Source organism: Mobula hypostoma, chromosome 8, assembly GCF_963921235.1.
Source record: "Mobula hypostoma chromosome 8, sMobHyp1.1, whole genome shotgun sequence".
Classification (NCBI taxonomy): domain Eukaryota; kingdom Metazoa; phylum Chordata; class Chondrichthyes; order Myliobatiformes; family Myliobatidae; genus Mobula; species Mobula hypostoma.
This window is the reverse complement of record NC_086104.1, coordinates 88,181,950-88,200,026: the sequence shown is the minus strand read 5'-3', so window position 1 is coordinate 88,200,026 and position 18,077 is coordinate 88,181,950. Positions and strand designations below refer to the sequence as shown.

Sequence of the window (18,077 nt, the reverse complement as noted above, 5' to 3'; positions counted from 1 at the left end):
GCTATGGTAAGTTTAGTGCCCTGGTCATCTGCTCCAGTGATACTGCTGAGGGATATTATTTGCCAGAGTAGTGGGAAGAAGTTCTGGAGACCCATTGTCTTCACCTGAGAAAGCAGGTGGTGCCTTTACTTATCCTTCAAAGTTCAGAGTAAATTTATTATCAAAGTTCATATGTGTCAGTATATACAACCCTGAAGTTCATTCTCTTGTGGGCATTCACAGTTAATGCCAGAAACAGAATAGAATCAATGAAAGACTGCCCCCAACTGGATGGACAATTAACGTGAAAAAGAACAGGTTGTGCAAAGACAAAAAGAATAAATAAATATATATATATATATATATATCAAGCACATGAGACAAGAGTGAGTCCACAGGTTCTTTGAAATTTCAGTGATGGGGGTGAGAGAAGTTGAGGGAAGTTATCCCCTCTGGTTCAAGAGCTTGATGGTTGAGGGGTATGAAGGGTTCCTGAACCTGGTGGTGTGAGTCCTGAGGCTCCTGTACCACCCTCCTGATGGCAGCAGTGAGAAGAGAGCGTGTCCTTGGACGGCGGGGGTCCTTGATGGTGGATGTTGCTTTCCTGTAACAGCACTCCTTGTAGATGTGCTCAATGGTGGGGAGGGATTTACCCGTGATGGACTGGGCCGTATCCACTGCTTTTTGTCAGCTTTTCCATTCAAGGGCTTTGGTGTTTCTATACCATGACACAATGCAACCAGTCAATATACTCACCACTACACATCTATAGAAGTCAAATTTTTAGATGGCATGCCAAGTCTTCGCAAACCTCTAATAAAGTAGAGGCTCTGCCATGCTTTCTCCATAATGCTGGACCCAAGACACATCCTCTGAAATGGTAACACTGAGGAATTTGAAGTTCTGCAATCAATCAGTACTTCAGAGTTGTGACAGCTCAGTCAATGAGTTCAAGTCTCTGGAATGGGCTTAAGAGCACGACCTTCTGAACTGGAGAGCTGTACTGCTGAGCGACTGCTGATAATCGAGAAGCAAGCGAATTAATCCAAAATATAGTAATAATCACAAAGTTTAACTTGAAACTGCTAATTATTATGTTTTGTCTCTATTTGTTGTTTAATTTAAATATTTTGTTTTGAAATGACCATTTCTTTCTGTGTTTTTAACCAGCCAAAAAGATGAGTTAACTATTGTTCCTGTTTTGGTTGGAGCATTGAGTGATTCCAAAGAACAGATGTACGGGGAGCTGTTTAGTAAATACCTTGCAGATCCTCTAAATCTCTTTGTGATTTCATCAGATTTCTGTCACTGGGGTATGTACCTGTTTCAATCACACTCTGATTCTGCTGTTGGAAACATTCAGAGAACAACTACTATGTTTAATTCAATCACTAAAGGAAGAAGCCCCCTATCTGTTAACATTTTTGGCTATTTTCTTCCCAACCTTTCTTCTTCGACACAGTTTCACACAGCAGTGCATATACCCAGAGATGCATCGTACATTCATGTATGCATTCACATACACAGTACATTTGTACACCTTTCTCTCTCACACACACAGAAACATACAGTGCACTGTTTGAAGTGCACATACACAGGACAATAGCACACATCTGCACACTTACCCATATGCTGATATACACACATGCACGTTGACCCACTTGTATTGTCAACCCATACCAACATTGCTACAGGCAGAAATACTCGATACATTGGCATCCACCTTTGGCACCAACATCAGCATATCTGCCTCTATACTGCATACACATGTGCATCCCAACACATTGACAATTCATGAATATATGGCATACTTTCTAGTTACACATTTATGTTGTGCTCCTATTTCAAAGGATAGAGACCAGAACAATTGGAAGGTAAATGAACAAAAGGCAATGGTTTGAACAGAATCTGCCACAGAATGAAGTTGGTGAGGTGGAATGGGGCTCAATTTTGGTCATCTTCAGTTAACTTCTGAAATCTGTTTCCACCAATTGCTTATTCCATTACACTTATAAACATGGAAGTATAAGAAGTGTTTTATGTATTTGGCTGGGCTGTTTATAAATGTTCAGAGCATGTTAATGGTTTTGTATCATTCACCTTCAAATATCTTAACTAATCTGTCTGTAAAAAGCGGTGATTAAAAATCTTCACTGGAACAAAAGTTTTTTTCAGAGTTTACAAGTGTATAGCTGCCCTTTTCTGATGCTTATTTCTAGGGATTCTACAGAGGTTTTAGTATGAAGGCATGTTGTGAGGAGGCACCGTACATTAGCTTACCTTTTAACCAGCAACTCAGCTACTAAATTATTTTATCTTTAAACGCCAGTGAGCTATAGAGATAGAAATTGGAGGCAGGGAGTTAAATGGTTGAATGGGTTGGGTTTTCATCTTCAGAACTTGGGTTAAAATCCAGTATCCTTGCAGCCACAGATTTAAGGACAGCCCTGTTCCTGGATTAACACTATTTGCCATTCTGACACAAAAGTAATCAAATGCTTTTTGTGGAGAATGGACAGTGCTATGTTTCTGAAATAGGGGGCATTCTTTCAAGTTAGGGTCAGAGTGTAGGGTGCTTTCCCGAACATCTGACTGATCGGGAAGTGCTTCAGACCATCAGCCGAAGATTGATTGAGAAAGAGTTCCATATGAGCATCTCACCTTGAAAACCAAACATACACATAATGAAAAAAATAGTTCATGCAATTTATAATGTATATGTAATATACATTTAATGGATTTACCGAGAACCACAACACAAATGAATACAGATTCCTTATGTGTAGAATATTAGTTGTCAAAGATTTCACAAGAACCATGCCATTATGCCTAGAACTCTGGATATTCACAGCATATCAGGTGGCCACTCGGATTACAATACTGCAGTGATAACAAAATAGTACTGATATGGTTAGAGATGTAATGTTTCTAGCTGGGATGAAGTATGCCCCACCATCTCTATCTTCGATTTTTGACCTTTGTTATTTTTCAGGACAACGTTTCCGATACACGCATTATGATGAGAGTCAAGGGGAGATCTACAGATCAATTCAGCACTTGGATAAAATGGTATGGGAAATGATGGGTTATTTCGAGGAAGTAGATCCCTTTCTGCCTCCCTCTCCCTCCCCCGTGTACTCTGTTCCAGCTTCATTTGTTTTTAATAAGCTAGCAATACCAATAAACTATACACTAACTTGCCCACAGAATTCTATTGCACTGAGCCCTTGCACAGAATGTGCAACATAAAAAGTCATTTGATCCAACAGGCTTGTGCATTTTTGGGACATGGGCATCGCTGGAGAGGCCAGCATTAATTGTCCAAATCTAATTGCTCTTGAGGTGTTAGTAAGCTCTTGCCTTAAACTTCTGCAATCCCTCTAGTGAAAGTACTTCCACAGTGCTGTTGAGGAGGGAATTCCCAGATCTTCACACAGCCACGGGCTCTTGGTACCAGAGGTGTTGTGTTTGGAGAAGTGGCCTGGGTGGGTAACTGTAGGTAATATACACATTGCTGCCAATGTGTGCCAGTGCTGGAGGGAATGCACATTTTAGATGGTCAGTCTGTGGCAGTCAACCAGTTTTGGTGTTGAGCTTCTTATGAGTTGTTAGAGTTGCATGCAGCCAGGCAAGGAGAATATTCCACCAATCTAGTGCAAGAGTATATCACACTTTCACCTTGGTGTTTCAGCTAACTATAATTTCTGTTGTAGTCCTTGTGCTTATCCATATTTCTCTTTATAAAAAAAACCTGCTGTGCTATGTGTCTCAATTGATCTGTGTAATGGAAAGCTTAGTAGGGCCCCTTATTAAAGAAAAGATGTGCTGGCATTGGACAGGGTCCAGAGGAGATTCACAAGAATGAAAGGGTTAATGTAGAAAATTAGAAACATGGAAAACATACAGCACAATACAGGCCCTTCGGCCCACAAAGCTGTGCTGAACATGTCCCTACCTTAGAACTACCTAGGCTTTATCCTTGGCCCTCTATTTTTCTAAGCTCCATGTAACCATCCAGGAGTCTCTTAAAAGACCCTATCATTGCTGCCTCCACCACCACTGCTGGCAGCCCATTCCACGTACTCACCACTCTGCGTAAAAAAACTTACCCTGACATCTCATCTGTACCTACTTCCAAGCACCTTAAAATTATGCAACACACACAAAATATTGGTGGAACGCAGCAGGCCAGACAGCATCCAGAGAAAGAAGCACAGTCAACATATGGGGCCGAGACCCTTCATCAGGACTAACTGAAAGAAGAGATGGTAAGAGATTTGAAAATGAGAGGGGGAGATCTGAAATGATAGGAGAAGACAGGAGCGGGAGGGATGAGGCTAAGAGCTGGAAAGTTGATTGGCAAAAGGGATACAGAGCTGGAGAAGGGGGAGGATCATGGGACGGGAGGCCTAGGGAGAAAGAAAGGGGGAGGGGAGCGCCAGAGGAAGATGGAGAGCAGGCAAGGAGTTATAGTGAGAGGGAGAGAGAGGAAAAAAAGGAAAAAGATTGATTGATTGATTGATTCAATCAATAAATAAATAGATGAATAAGGGACGGGGTAAGATCAGGAGGAGGGGCATTAACGGAAGTTAGAGAAGTCAATGTTCATGAAATCAGGTTGGAGGCTAAACCTGATGGCATGAACATTGACTTCTCTAACTTCCGTTAATGCCCCTCCTCACGTTCTTACTGAATCCCTTATTTATTTATTATTTTTTTCCTTTATTTTCTCTCTCTATGTCCCTCTCACAGTTACTCCTTGCCTGCTCCCCATCTTCCTCTGGGGCTCCCGTGCCCCTTTCTTTCTCCCTAGGCCTCCTGTCCCATGATCCTCTCCCTTCTCCAGCCTTGTATCCCTTTTGCCAATCAACTTTCCAGCTCTTAGCTCCATCCCTCCCCCTCCTGTCTTCTCCTATCATTTCAGATCTCCCCCTCCCCCTCCCACTTACAAATCTCTTACTATCTCTTCTTTCAGTTAGTCCTGACGAAGGGTCTCAGCCCAAAACAACGACTGGGCTTCTTCCTATGGTTGCTGTTTGGCCTGCTGCATTCCACCAGCATTTTGTGTGTGTTGCTTGAATTTCCGGCATCTGCAGATTTCCTGGTGTTTGCAACCTTAAAACTATGCTCTCTCATGCTAGCAATTTCAACCCTGGGGAAAAGCCTCTGACTATCCACATGATCAATGCCTCTCATTATCTTGTGCACTTCTATCAAGTCACCTCTCATCCTCCGTCGCTCTAAGGAGAAAAGGCCAAGTTCACTCAACCTAGTTTCATAAGGTATGCTCCCCAATCCAGGCAACATCTTTGTAAATCTCCCCTGCATCCTTTCTATGGTTTCCACGTCCTTCCTATAGTGAGGTGCCCAGAATTGAGCACAGTACTCCAAGTGGGGTCTGACCAGGGTCCTATATAGCTGCAACATTACCTCTCAGCTCTTAAACTCATTCCCCCGATTGGTGAAGGCCTATGCACCGTATACCTTCTTAACCACAGAGTCAACCTGCGCAGCTGCTTTAAGTGTCCTTTGGACTCGGACCCCAAGTTCCCTCTGATCCTCCACACTGCCAAGAGTCTTACCATTAATACTACATTCTGCCATCATATTTGACCTACCAAAATGAACCACCTCACACTTACAAACGCAAACAACAGGAATTCTGCAGCTGCTGGAAATTCAAGCAACACATAAAAGTTGCTGGTGAACGCAGCAGGCCAGGCAGCATCTCTAGGAAAAGGTGCCGTCAACGTTTCAGGCCGAGACCCTTCGTCAGGGTCTTGGCCTGAAATGTCGACTGCACCTTTTCCTAGAGATGCTGCCTGGCCTGCTGCGTTCACCAGCAACTTTTATGTGTGTCACCTCACACTTATCTGGGTTGAACTCCATCTGCCACTTCTCAGTCCAGTTTTACATCCTATCAATGTCCCATTGTAACCTTTGACAGTCCTCCACACTATCCACAACACCCCCAACCTTTGTGTCATCAGCAAATTTACTAACCCATCCCTCCACTTCCTCATCCAGGTTATTTACAAAAATCACAATGAGTATGGGCACCAGAACACATCCCTGAGGCACACCACTGGTCACCAGCCTCCATGCAGAGTATATCCCATCTATGACCACTCTTTGTGGGCAAACCAGTTCTGGATCCACAAAGTAAGGTCCCTTTGGATCCCATGCCTCCTTACTTTCTCAATAAGCCTGCCATGGGGTACCTTATCAAATGCCTTGCTATAATCCAGATACGCTACATCTACAGCCCTGCCTTCATCAACGTGCTTAGCCACATCCTCAAAAAATTCAATCAGGCTCGTATGGCACAACCTGCCTTTGACAAAGCTATGCTCACTATTCCTGATCATATTATGCCTCTCCAAATGTTCATAAATCCTGCCTCTCAGGATCCTTTCCATCAACTTACCAACCACTGAAGTAAGACTCACTGGCCTATAATTTCCTGGGCTATCTCTACTCCCTTTTTTGAATAAGGGAGCAACATCCACACCCTCTAATCCTCCGGAACCTCTTCCGTCCTCATTGATGATGCAAAGATCATTGCCAGGGGTTCAGCAATCTCCTCCCTTGCTTCCCACAGTAGCCTGGGGTACGTCCCATCCGGTCCCAGTGATTTATCCAACTTGATGCTTTCCAAAAGTTCCAGAACATCCTCTTTCTTAATATCTACATTCTCAAGCTTTTCAGTTCATTGCAAGTCATCCCTACAATCGTCAAGATCTTTTTCCGCAGTGAATACTGAAGCAAAGTGTTCATTAAGTACCTCTGCTATTTCCTCCTATTCCATACACACTTTTCCACTGTCACACTTGATTGGTCCTATTCTCTCACGTCTTATCCTCTTGCTCTTCACATACTTGTAGAATGTCTTGGGGTTTTCCTTAATCTTGTTCCACCAAGGCCTTCTCATGGCCCCTTCTGGCTCTCCTAATTTCACTCTTAAGCTCCTTCCTGCTAGCCTTATAATCTTCTAGATCCTTATCATTACCTAGTTTTTTGAACCTTTCATAAGCTCTTCTTTTCTTCTTGACTAGATTCACAACAGCCTTTGTGCACCACCATCCTTTCCATGTCTCATTGGAACATGCCTACTCAGACCCCACGCAAATATCCCCTGAACATTTGCCACATTTCTTTGGTACATTTCCCTGAGAACATCTGTTTCCAATTTATGCTTCCAAGTTCCTGCCTGATAGCCTCATAGTTCCCCTTACTCCAATTAAACGTTTCCCTAACTTGTCTGTTCCTATCCCTCTCCAATGCTAAGGTAAAGGAGATATAATTGTGATCACTATCGACAAAATCCCCTCCTACTGAGAGACCCGACACCTGACCAGGATCATTTCCCAATACCAGATCAAGTACAGCCTCTCCTCTTGTAGGCTTATCTACATATTGTTTTAAGAAACCTTCCTGAACACACTTAACAAACTCCACCCCATCTAAACCCCTCACTCTAGGGAAATACCAATCAATATCTGGGAAATTAAAATCTCCAACCACAACAACCCTGTTATTATTACTCCTTTTCAGAATCTGTCTCCCTATCTGCTCCTCAATGTCCCTGTTACTATTGGGTGGTCTATAAAAAAACACCCAGTAGAGTTATTGACCCCCTTCCTATTCCTAACTCTCACCCACAGAGAATCCGTTAACAACCCCTCCATGACTTCCTCCTTTTCTGCAGCTGTGACGCTATCTCTGATCAACAGTGCCATGCCCCCACCTCTTTTGCCTCCCTCCCTATCCTTTCTGAAACATCTCAAGCCTGTCTCTTGAAGTAACCTTTCCTGCCCCTGCACCATCCAAGTCTCTGTAATGGCCACAATATCATAGCTCCAAGTGCTGATCCACGCTTTAAGCTCATCTGCTTTATTCATGATACTCCTCATATTAAAATAGACACATCTCAAACAATCACATTGAGCACGTTCCTTCTGTATCACCTGCCTATCCTCCCTTTCACACTGTCTCCAAACTTTCTCTATTTGTGAGCCAACCTCCCTTTTCTCCATCACTTCAGTTCGGTTCCCACCCCCCAGCAATTCTAGTTTAAATTCTCCCCAATAGCCTTAGCATGGTTCCCGTCGGATTCAAGTGCAACCTGTCCTTTTTGTACAGGTCACACCTGCCCCAGAAGAGGTCCCAATAATCCAGAAATCTGAATCCCTGCCCCCTGCTGCAATCCCTCTGCCACGCATTTATCCTCCACCTGAATCTATTCCTATCCTCACTGTCACATGGATGAGGAGCATTTGATGGCTCTTGGCCTGTACTCACTGGAGTTTAGACGAATGGGGGGAGAGGGATAGATATCATTAAAAGTTATCAAGTATTGAAAGGCCTGGCTAGCGTGGACCTGAAGAGGGTGTTCACTATAGTGGGGGGATTCTTAGATCAGAGGGCACAGCCTCAGAATAGAGAGGTGTCCATTTAGAATGGAGATTTGGAGGAAATTCTTTAGCCAGAGGGTGGCGAATCTGGGGAATTCATTGTCACAAATGGCTGTGGAGGCCAAGTCATTAGGTATATTTAAGGCACAGGTTGATAGGTTCTTGATTAGTCAAGGCATAAAGGGATATGGGAAGAAGGCAGGGATATGGGAAGAAGGCAGGAAATTGGGGCTGAGAGGGAAAATGGATCTGCCGTGATAAAATATAGCAGACTTAATGGGCCAAATGGCCTACTTCTGCTCCTATTATGAACCAGGTGAGATTTCCACAGACTGTTTGCCTTTTGATAAACTATATGATTGAAGTACATGAAGTTTAATTACAGTTAAGGAGTGAGAATACTCTACTTTCCCTCAACCAGGAAAAATGACTCAATCCATTTGTGTTTGGGCACTAATGGACTCCTATTATTGCCTTCAGTTGGATGTTATTTCTGGGTGTCTCTCCTCACCATTTAATATTTCTCTTCTGCAAGCAAACGTTACATTGGAAAGCTGCTTGCATGTCGGATGTCATTTTCAGCAGTTTCAACCCTAGGCTCTGGAATTTGCCCCCCAAAACCTCTCTATCTCCTTTTAGATGTTCCTTTTGGACCAAGCCTTTGGATGTGTTTCTTTTCACGTCTGTGCATCAAATAATACAGTACTGTGTAGAAGTCTTAGGCAGGCACTCACACACAGCTAGGGTACCTAACTTTCACACAGTACTATATTTATCAACGTGGTGCGGAGAGCGAGTTTGTAAATTTGGCGGAAGCAAAGGATTTTGGGAATGGTGAGGGTGGAGTGCCCCAGGAGGGGTGTGGTACATGAGGCAGAGAAGAAGTGCCGGGGTGGGGTGGGGGGTTCGGTGGTGCGCACGCAGACACACCCAGCCCTGAGACACCAGGCAAGGTCTCTTGATTCCAAACAATTGGTTTATTGATCATTACACAATGTCTCTGTGGTGCTTCTCACTCTCTGCCCTCTCCCTTCCCCTTTTCCCAACCGTGACTCCCCTCTCCCTGCCCCTTCCTGCTCTGTCCACAATAGAGACTCATATCAGATCACAAGAGGTTCATCATCACTCACTTATGTCGTAAAATTTTTTTTGGTGTCAGCAGTATAGTGCAATTTTTAAAATTATTACAGTTTCGTGCAAAAGCCTCAGGCACCCGAACTATATATATATATATATATATATATATATATATATATAAAACTGTGTGTGTGTGTGTCTAAGACTTTTGCACAGTACTTTGTCTATTAATGTGGCTCTAATGTGGCTCAGGATATTTTACTATGTTTACTGTGCCATACAAACACAGGCTGCGATGCAAATTCTGTCAATTACATGCACAGATTTTTTTCTTGTGAGTGGTTTCAGTAACTCGATGCCTTTTCTAAATAACCCGCCAGTTTCAAACACAGTACATATCTTTAACCCTTACTCCTGTTAAATCCTTGTCTACTTTTCAGTGGTAGCTGAGGTCCCATTTCTTGACATGTTTTCTGTAAAATGGACAGTTGTCGGAGCTTTGAGTTGATGCAAGCTTGAACATATTACTAATGAGCTTTAGGCTTACTTATAAATAGAACGCAGCAACGATTGGCAGTTGGAAGTGAGAAATGTGTGTAGATTGTGTGCCTGCATAGATTGAGCAAGATTTGGTAGCTGGGAAGGCAATGAGTGAGAGAATGTATAACAGGATTTGTTGAAGAGAACTGACTCAAAGGAAAATGGGGCTTAATTAATTTCTATTCAAGAGGCAATAGAGGGAAATATGATAACTGACAAGGATAACTTTATGTGGATAATTAGGGGAAGAAATTTATTGAAGCAATTACGTATGTAAAGATGTTTATCAATTCATCGTACTGAACTTAATGGCCTTTCCTCAAGCCCTGATGACTCGAAGCAATAGTGCTTCAGATGTATGGAAGCTGGATGGAAGATTGGCTGGCTGAGTTAAATTATATAATTCAAAAGTATATAAGTCCAGCAGCCCCCTGGCTATTGCAGCCATCACTGATTATTCATTTTGTTTTGCACTATTTAGTTTTATAGTAATTTTATGCCTACTCCCATCAACCTACACAAGAACCATGGCCCTCCATACCTCTATCTATGTACCTATCCAAACTTCTCTTAAACCTTGAAATCAAGTGATTCTGATTAGTTACCAGGTGTGATATCACATTGAACAGTGAAGAGAAGGGCACTGAGGAGAGTGGTAGAATAAAGGGATCTGGGAATACAGGTCCATAATTCCTTGAAGGTGGCATCACAGGTAAATAGGGTCAAAAAGAAAGCTTTTGGCACATTGGCCTTCATAAATCAATGTCTTCTTCGGCTGTCCATCAATTTTGATGTTGACTGAGGCCTGGGCAAGGTTGTATGGAAGACCGGCAGTTGCTTATGCTGCAAGTCTCCCCTCTCCACGCCACTGATGTTGTCCAAGAGAAGGGCACTAGGACCCATACAGCCAGGCACTGGTGTCGTCGCAGAGCAATGTGTGGTTAAGTGTCTTGCTCAAGGACACAACATGCTGCCTCAGCTGAGCCTCGAACTAGCGACCTTCAGATCATTTGACTGAAGCCTTAACCACTTGGCCATGTGCCAACACATAAATCAATGTATTGAGTACAGGGGATGAGATATTATGTTGAAGTTGTATAAGATGTTGGTGAGGCCAAATTTGGAGTATTGTGTGCAGTTTTGGTCACCTACCTACAGGAAAGGCGTAAACAAGGTTGAAAGAATACAGAGAAACTTCGAGAATTTTGTCAGGTCTGGAGGACCAGAGTTATAAGGAAAGATTGAAAAGATTAGGACTGTATTCCTTAGAATCTTGAAGATTGAGAGGAGGTTTGATATATACAAAATTATGAGGGATATAGATAGAGTAACTACAAGCAGGCTTTTTCCACTGAGGTTGGGTGGGACTACAACCAGTTCATGGGTTAAGAGTGAAAGATAAAAAGTTTAAGGGGAACATGAGGGGAAACCTCTTCACTCGGGGTCGTGAGAGTGTGGAATGAGCTGCTAGCACAAGTGGTGCTTGCAAGCTCGATTTCAAGGTTTAAGAGAAGTTTGGATAAGTACGTAGATAGTAGAGGTATGGAGGCCCATGGTTCTTACATAGGTTGATGGGAGTAGGCAGTTTAAATGGTTTTAGCATGGACTAGATGGTCCAAAGGGCCTGTTTCTGTGCTGTACTTCTCTATGACTATCAGCCGAAATTCTATACAGTAACAGGAATTGAAGATGAGTCATAGCTCCACTGAGCAGTAACATGAAGATGAAGTGAAACCCATTCTGGCCCATTTCCTAGTGCCATTGTAGAGTTCTGGCAGATAGTACATCAAGCCTAGTTTGCTATTTAGCCTTCCCTGCCAGTACAGACATGTATTCATGAAAGGTGCAGACATTTATAATCTCAGTATAAGATGTAGTACAAATGTAATTTTCCCAACATAATCATTGGTTGCCTTTAACGTTTTGAGTTTGCCTTTGTTTTTTTTACTTTAAAAAAAAATGGGAAAAGTTTGTGTTTCAATAGAAATCTGAAAAATAAAATCAGAATGCAACTGAGAGGCAGGAACAGACTAACATTCTGAGAAAAGTCAACTATTATTTACCTCTCTGACAGCAGCTGATTGTTGCATTTCTGGGCTTTACTAGCTTCTGTGCCTTTTATACTTGCATTTTGTGTGTTAATCTGTACACGATTAGTCATTGTACCTTGGACAGAAGTGATCTATTACACATGGGAAGAGATGATTTTGAAAGATTTGTAGAGTATCTGTAATGTGGACAGTATTACATTGGAATCACTGAATGGATTACTTTGTAGTAAACCATATCACTTAATCTGTTTTATTTCAGGGTATGGATATTATAGAGCAACTAGATGCTGTATCATTTAACAACTATTTGAAGAAATACCACAACACTATCTGTGGTCGCCACCCGATTGGCGTTCTGCTCAATGTAAGTTAAAAGTATCCAAGTTTGTTGTGTTTTTAACCTATTCACCCTCTGTACTGTTATGTCCCTTGCTCTTTAAATGCATTCTATTACCGTACATAATTACTCATATCAGAGCTATATGACATTTGGTAGCAGGTGCCAAATACTCTCCAGTAATACGTGCTGGAGGGACAAGGAGAATTAATTGTTTTGGTAAGGGAAAATCTTTGATAAAAGAAGTCCAGCATTTTCTTGGAAAAGCATTCAAAATCAGCTTTTAGGGTATGAGCCATACGCATTTTAGAGTTTCCATTATGTTTCAACAAGTAGCCCTCTCTCAGACAGGGAACAAGCTAGAGATTCCAGTCTCTTAGAACAGGGGTCCCCAACCTTTTTTGCACTGCGGACCAGTTTAATATTGACAATAATCTTGCGGACCGGCTGATCCGGGGGCGGGGGGGGGGAGGGAGGGTTGTCAACGGACAAGAGTAGCAGTCAAATACGTTGAGCTTACCCCGAGAGAAAGACTACAATAACCATGAAGCCTTGCACAGGCACCAGTGCGCATGCGTGACCAGCGAATGCGTGTATGTGCCGATTTTTCTCTACAAATCGTTTTTGACGATTCTATTTGAGAGGGGGTGTTAATCAATACCGGAATATAGGTGATAAGGTGCTAATACGCTCAATTTCGTTTCTAAAAGGGTTTATCTAACGAATTTAACATTAAACACACCGCATATTTTCCTCACATGAATATAGTGATAAGTCAATTATCAGGGGAGGACAGGGGAGCTTGAAGTAAGTGTTGAACAAACTTCCAGTAGAAGTGGTAGAGGCAGGTTCCATGTTATCATTTAAAGAAAAATTGGATAGGTATATGGACGGGAAAGGAATGGAGGATTATGGGCTGAGTGCAGGTCGGTGGGACGAGGTGAGAGTAGCGTTCGGCACAGACTAGAAGGGGCGAGATGGCCAGTTTCTGTGCTGTGAATGTTATATGGTTATATAAGTCACTTATAATTCAATAGCATCATTTTAAGTAACGTTTGGATATTAAACACACAGCACATATTTTCCCCGTATGAACATGTAAAATCATCGCAACACAACCAATATCGCTGAATCAGTGGGAGCCCTGGGCTTGTTTCCCTGCAACAAGACGGTCCTATCGAGGGGTGATGGGAGACAGCGATACTCGAAGGAGGTTTCTTATGACCAGTCTATTCTGCAATTTAGTTTTCATTGCATTCATTGCAGAGATATGTTGGAAATGGAAGCAACGTTTTCAATGCTTTCGTGGCTATCTCAGGATATTTAGCCTTGACTTTAATCCAGAATGCCGGCAGAGATGTTATGTCAAACATACTTTTCAGCCCGCCGTCATTTGGAAGCTCGAGGAGTTGATCTCCTTCCCGCGCTGACATGGATGACACGTGGGTAATGACCTTGCGTGCGTTCAAGCTTAACAGTGGGCGTGACAGGGAACGAGGGAAGGTGCAGCTGACTCATATTGCCAAATCATATCATTTCCTCGCGGCCCGGTAGCACATGCTTTGCGGCCCGGTGGTTGGGGACCACTGTCTTAGAACAGACCATATATAAATGTGAAAAATTAGTTCCTTGCATACATGGAAAGAGTTCTCGATAAAATTCAAAATCATGTTCCCGTGTATGAGGAGAAAGTGTACCCTTATTTGCTAGGAGTGTACTGTGACAGCTGATCATTGTCAAAACTTCCAGCAGTCACGCACAACTTCCTTCCCCTTCCTTTCAATTCCTATCGGAGTAGGTGGCACTACTAAGACATTAAGAACTGTTCCTTTTTCCCCTTCAGGCAGTGACGGAATTGAGGAAGAGTGGGATGAACATGGCTTTCTCGTTTCTGAACTACGCTCAATCAAGTCAATGCAAAAACTGGGAGGATAGTTCCGTTAGCTATGCTGCGGGTACTCTGATGGTCCACTGAATCACTGCTACTCAGGAAAGCCACTTCATTCTCCGTCTCCTGATCCCAGCCTCCCTTCAAAAACATACACATCCATCATTTGGAGCTATCGGATGTTGAACATTTGAACTCTTCTTCCCCGAAGTGTAGTCCCTCATAGTTTTGATTGACATATGCTCTGTTTTTTTTCCCTCCTTTTTAGACTGGTGAGGTGCAGGAAGACATTAACTAGCATTTAAGTTGGCCAGTGCTGGCAGTATAAAACAATAGATGTGTACTTGCTTACAGATAGTTTGGCAGGATGTGGGTGAGAGTGTACCATTTATATCCGAATCAGTCGCATTATAATCTCATACCATAGTTACTCAAGTATAAGCTGCAGTGCAAACAGCTGCTGCCAACATTGTATAAGGTTTTTTTTTGTTTAGTTGCTAATAAAGGGCTACACACAATAAAATGGTCTTATGATTTAGATTTCCTGCTATCTGATGTGTAATCTGAATTGTCACTAACTGTAGTGTTTTTATTACCTATTTCTAAAAGCAATTAAAGTTTATTCTTGATTATTTTTCTTACTTTTGACATACTTTTAAGAGTTTCAAATTTTACCTAGACTTTTCTTCAAGCAGGAAGTGCCCAAGCATTCCCCTGGTGATATAAGCAGTTTCTCCCTTTTCTTTTCCAGTGGGTTAGCTCAGTAAACAAAACTGTTACTGCCTGGTGCAAAGCAGTCTTAGCCAGGCAGGAAATGAAGCACTCTATATGAAACAAAACATGCTAGCTAGCCAGAAACTCAATTACTGAACAATCACAACAAATCCATTTACTTGCCCTTTCTCCTGAAACACTGTCAGGTGCTCTGTCCTTTGTTGTAGCCCCAGCCTATCTTGGCTGTTATCCTGATCCTCCGAGTTAAGAAGAAAATACCTGTTTGAGGGTCTGGGTCCTTCTTGGGCATGCTCAGACAGCAGGGGAAGGCAGAGAAAAGAGTGAGAAGTAAACCTGGGTATCAGATTCTGTGTGACAATGATGTTGAAAAAGACAGAAATCAGTGAAAACATGAGTGAAAAGGGGCAATGACAGGAAGTAGCAAAAAACCCTCAAGAGTATGGAGTTTGTGGTTCTTTCAGAAGGAAAGCTGTGGAATTCAGATACTTGAGAAAAGCAGTTGAGAATTGATTTTTTTTAAAATGTAAAAATTGAAATAGCTAACTTTGCAAAGCCAAGGGTCTTGTTGGTTTGATGTTGAAATGTATAGTGGTAGGAATAATGTCTACTACAGTTCAATCTGTTCCCCAATGCCTTTTACTCATTTAAATAGTTTGCTATTATCTGTAAACATTACACACATTTGGATTATTGTAACCCCGATTAACACTGACTTCAGTAATTGACTTACTCCAAAATATTATCCCATAATTCTCACTAATTTGACCAATGTGTACAGATAAATTATTTTAGATTTATTTACAAAGGAAACTATATACAAATGTAGAAAAGCACGGCGAACTACAAGCCAGTGTATACAAGAATTGACTCTAAATACCCAGCAAGTAAACTTTTCTCTGTTGACATGATTCCTGTGGACCAACTCCCTTGTCTTTCAGAGTGAGGTTTAAAACATTGATTCAGAGAAGCTACTACCCTGGTGGAAGAGAACAATACAGAAGCAAAGTGCTACAAATGCTAGAAATCTGAAATAAGAAACACGAGGAACATTCAACAAATCAGGTAGTATCTCTGCTCAAAGAGTCCAATTAACATTTAAGGTTCATGACCTGACCTGCTGAGTACACATAGCATTTTATGTTTGTACTTTTAGAGTTCAGCTGAACCTTGCTTCTGGCTCCTTGAGTATACAAGAGCTGAAAACTACGTGTGGCTTCATTTATTGACCTTGGACCAAGAAACTTGTTCTGCTGTGTCAAGCAATTTAGTATGAGTCTGGAGTTGTCCAATGTAGTCAATAGGCATGGAAGGCTGAGTTCCTTCCTGAAGGATATTAATGAAGCAAGTTATTTATTTATTTAGAGATACATTGTGGTAACAGGCCCTTCTGGCCCAACAAGCCCGTGCCACCCAATTACACCAATGTGACCAATTAACCTACTAACCCATACGTTTTTGGAATGAGAGGGGAAACTGGAGCACCCAGGGGAAGCCGACGTGGTCACAGGGAGAATGTACAAACTCCTTTCTGAGAGCAGCGGAATTGGACCCACGTTGCTGGCGTAGTATCGTTACACTAACCGCTACACTACATGCTGCCCTTAAAAGGTCTTTCAAAATAAAGCATGTAAGACCAGAGTTGCTGCATGTAACACACGTCAAAGTTGCTGGTGAACGCAGCAGGCCAGGCAGCATCTCTAGGAAGAGGTACAGTCGACGTTTCAGGCCGAGACCCTTCGTCAGGACTAACTGAAGGAAGAGTTAGTAAGAGATTTGAAAGTGGGGGGGAGGAGGGGGAGATCCAAAATGATAGGAGAAGACAGGAGGGGGAGGGATGGAGCCGAGAGCTGGACAGGTGATTGGCAAAGGGGATATGAGAGGATCATGGGACAGAGGCCCAGGGAGAAGGAAAAGGGGGAGGGGGGGAACCCAGAGGATGGGCAAGGGGTATAGTCAGAGGGAGAAAAAGGAGAGAGAGAGAGAAAGAATGAGTGTATATAATTAAATAATGGATGGGGTACAAGGGGGAGGGGGGAGGTGGGGGGTCATTAGCGGAAGTTGGAGAAGTCAATGTTCATGCCATCAGGTTGGAGGGTTACCCAGACGGAATACAAGGTGTAGTTCCTCCAGCCTGAGTGTGGCTTCAGCTTTACAGTAGAGGAGGCCGTGGATAGACATTTCAGAATGGGAATGGAATGTGGAATTAAAATGTGTGGCCACTGGGAGATCCTGCTTTCTCTGGCGGACAGAGCGTAGGTGTTCAGCAAAACGATCTCCCTGTCTGCGTCGGGTCTCGCCAATATATAGAAGGCCACATCGGGAGCACCGGACGCAGTATATCACCCCAGCCGACTCACAGGTGAAGTGTCACCTCACCTGGAAGGACTGTCTGGGGCCCTGAATGGTGGTAAGGGAGAAAGTGCAAGGGCATGTGTAGCACTTGTTATGCTTACAAGGATAAGTGCCAGGAGGGAGATAGATGGGGAGGGATGGGGGGGAACAAATGGCCAAGGGAGTCGCATAGGGAGCGATCCCTGCGGAAAGTGGGGGGGGGGGAGGGGAGGGAAAGATGTGCTTAGTGGTGGGATCCCGTTGGAGGTGGCGGAAGTTACAGAGAATAATATGTTGGACCCGGTGGTAGGTGAGGACCAGGGGAACCCTATTCCTAGTGGGGTGGCGGGAGGATGGAGTGAGAGCAGATGTGTGTGAAATGGGGGAGATGCATTTGAGAGCAGAGTTGATGGTGGAGGAAGGGAAGCCCCTCTCTTTAAAAAAGGACATCTCCCTCATCCTGGAATGAAAAGCCTCATCCTGAGAGCAGATGCGGCGGAGACGAAGGAATTGCGAGAAGGGGATGGCGTTTTTGCAAGAGACAGGGTGAGAACGGGAATAGTCCAGATAGCTGTAAGAGTCAGTAGGCTTATAGTAGACATCAGTAGATAAGCTGTCTCCAGAAATAGAGACAGAAAGATCTAGGAAGGGGAGGGAGGTGTCGGAAATGGACCAGGTAAACTTGAGGGCAGGGTGAAAGTTGGAGGCAAAGTTAATGAAGTCAA

At 43.0% G+C, this 18,077-nt stretch overlaps 1 protein-coding gene across 1 annotated transcript in view; it reads left to right on the top strand.

Annotated features, from left to right (window-relative positions):
- Window positions 1-14,905, top strand: part of memo1 (mediator of cell motility 1) — an 80,659-nt gene extending 65,754 nt beyond the window's left edge. Inside the window, exons 6-9 of the mRNA XM_063056267.1 lie at window positions 1,150-1,292; window positions 2,972-3,048; window positions 12,321-12,425; window positions 14,242-14,905. Of these exons, the coding sequence (XP_062912337.1) occupies window positions 1,150-1,292; window positions 2,972-3,048; window positions 12,321-12,425; window positions 14,242-14,373 (457 nt within the window). The 3' untranslated portion in view covers window positions 14,374-14,905. The remainder of the gene's footprint in view (window positions 1-1,149; window positions 1,293-2,971; window positions 3,049-12,320; window positions 12,426-14,241) is intronic.
- The last annotated feature ends 3,172 nt before the right edge of the window (window positions 14,906-18,077 follow it).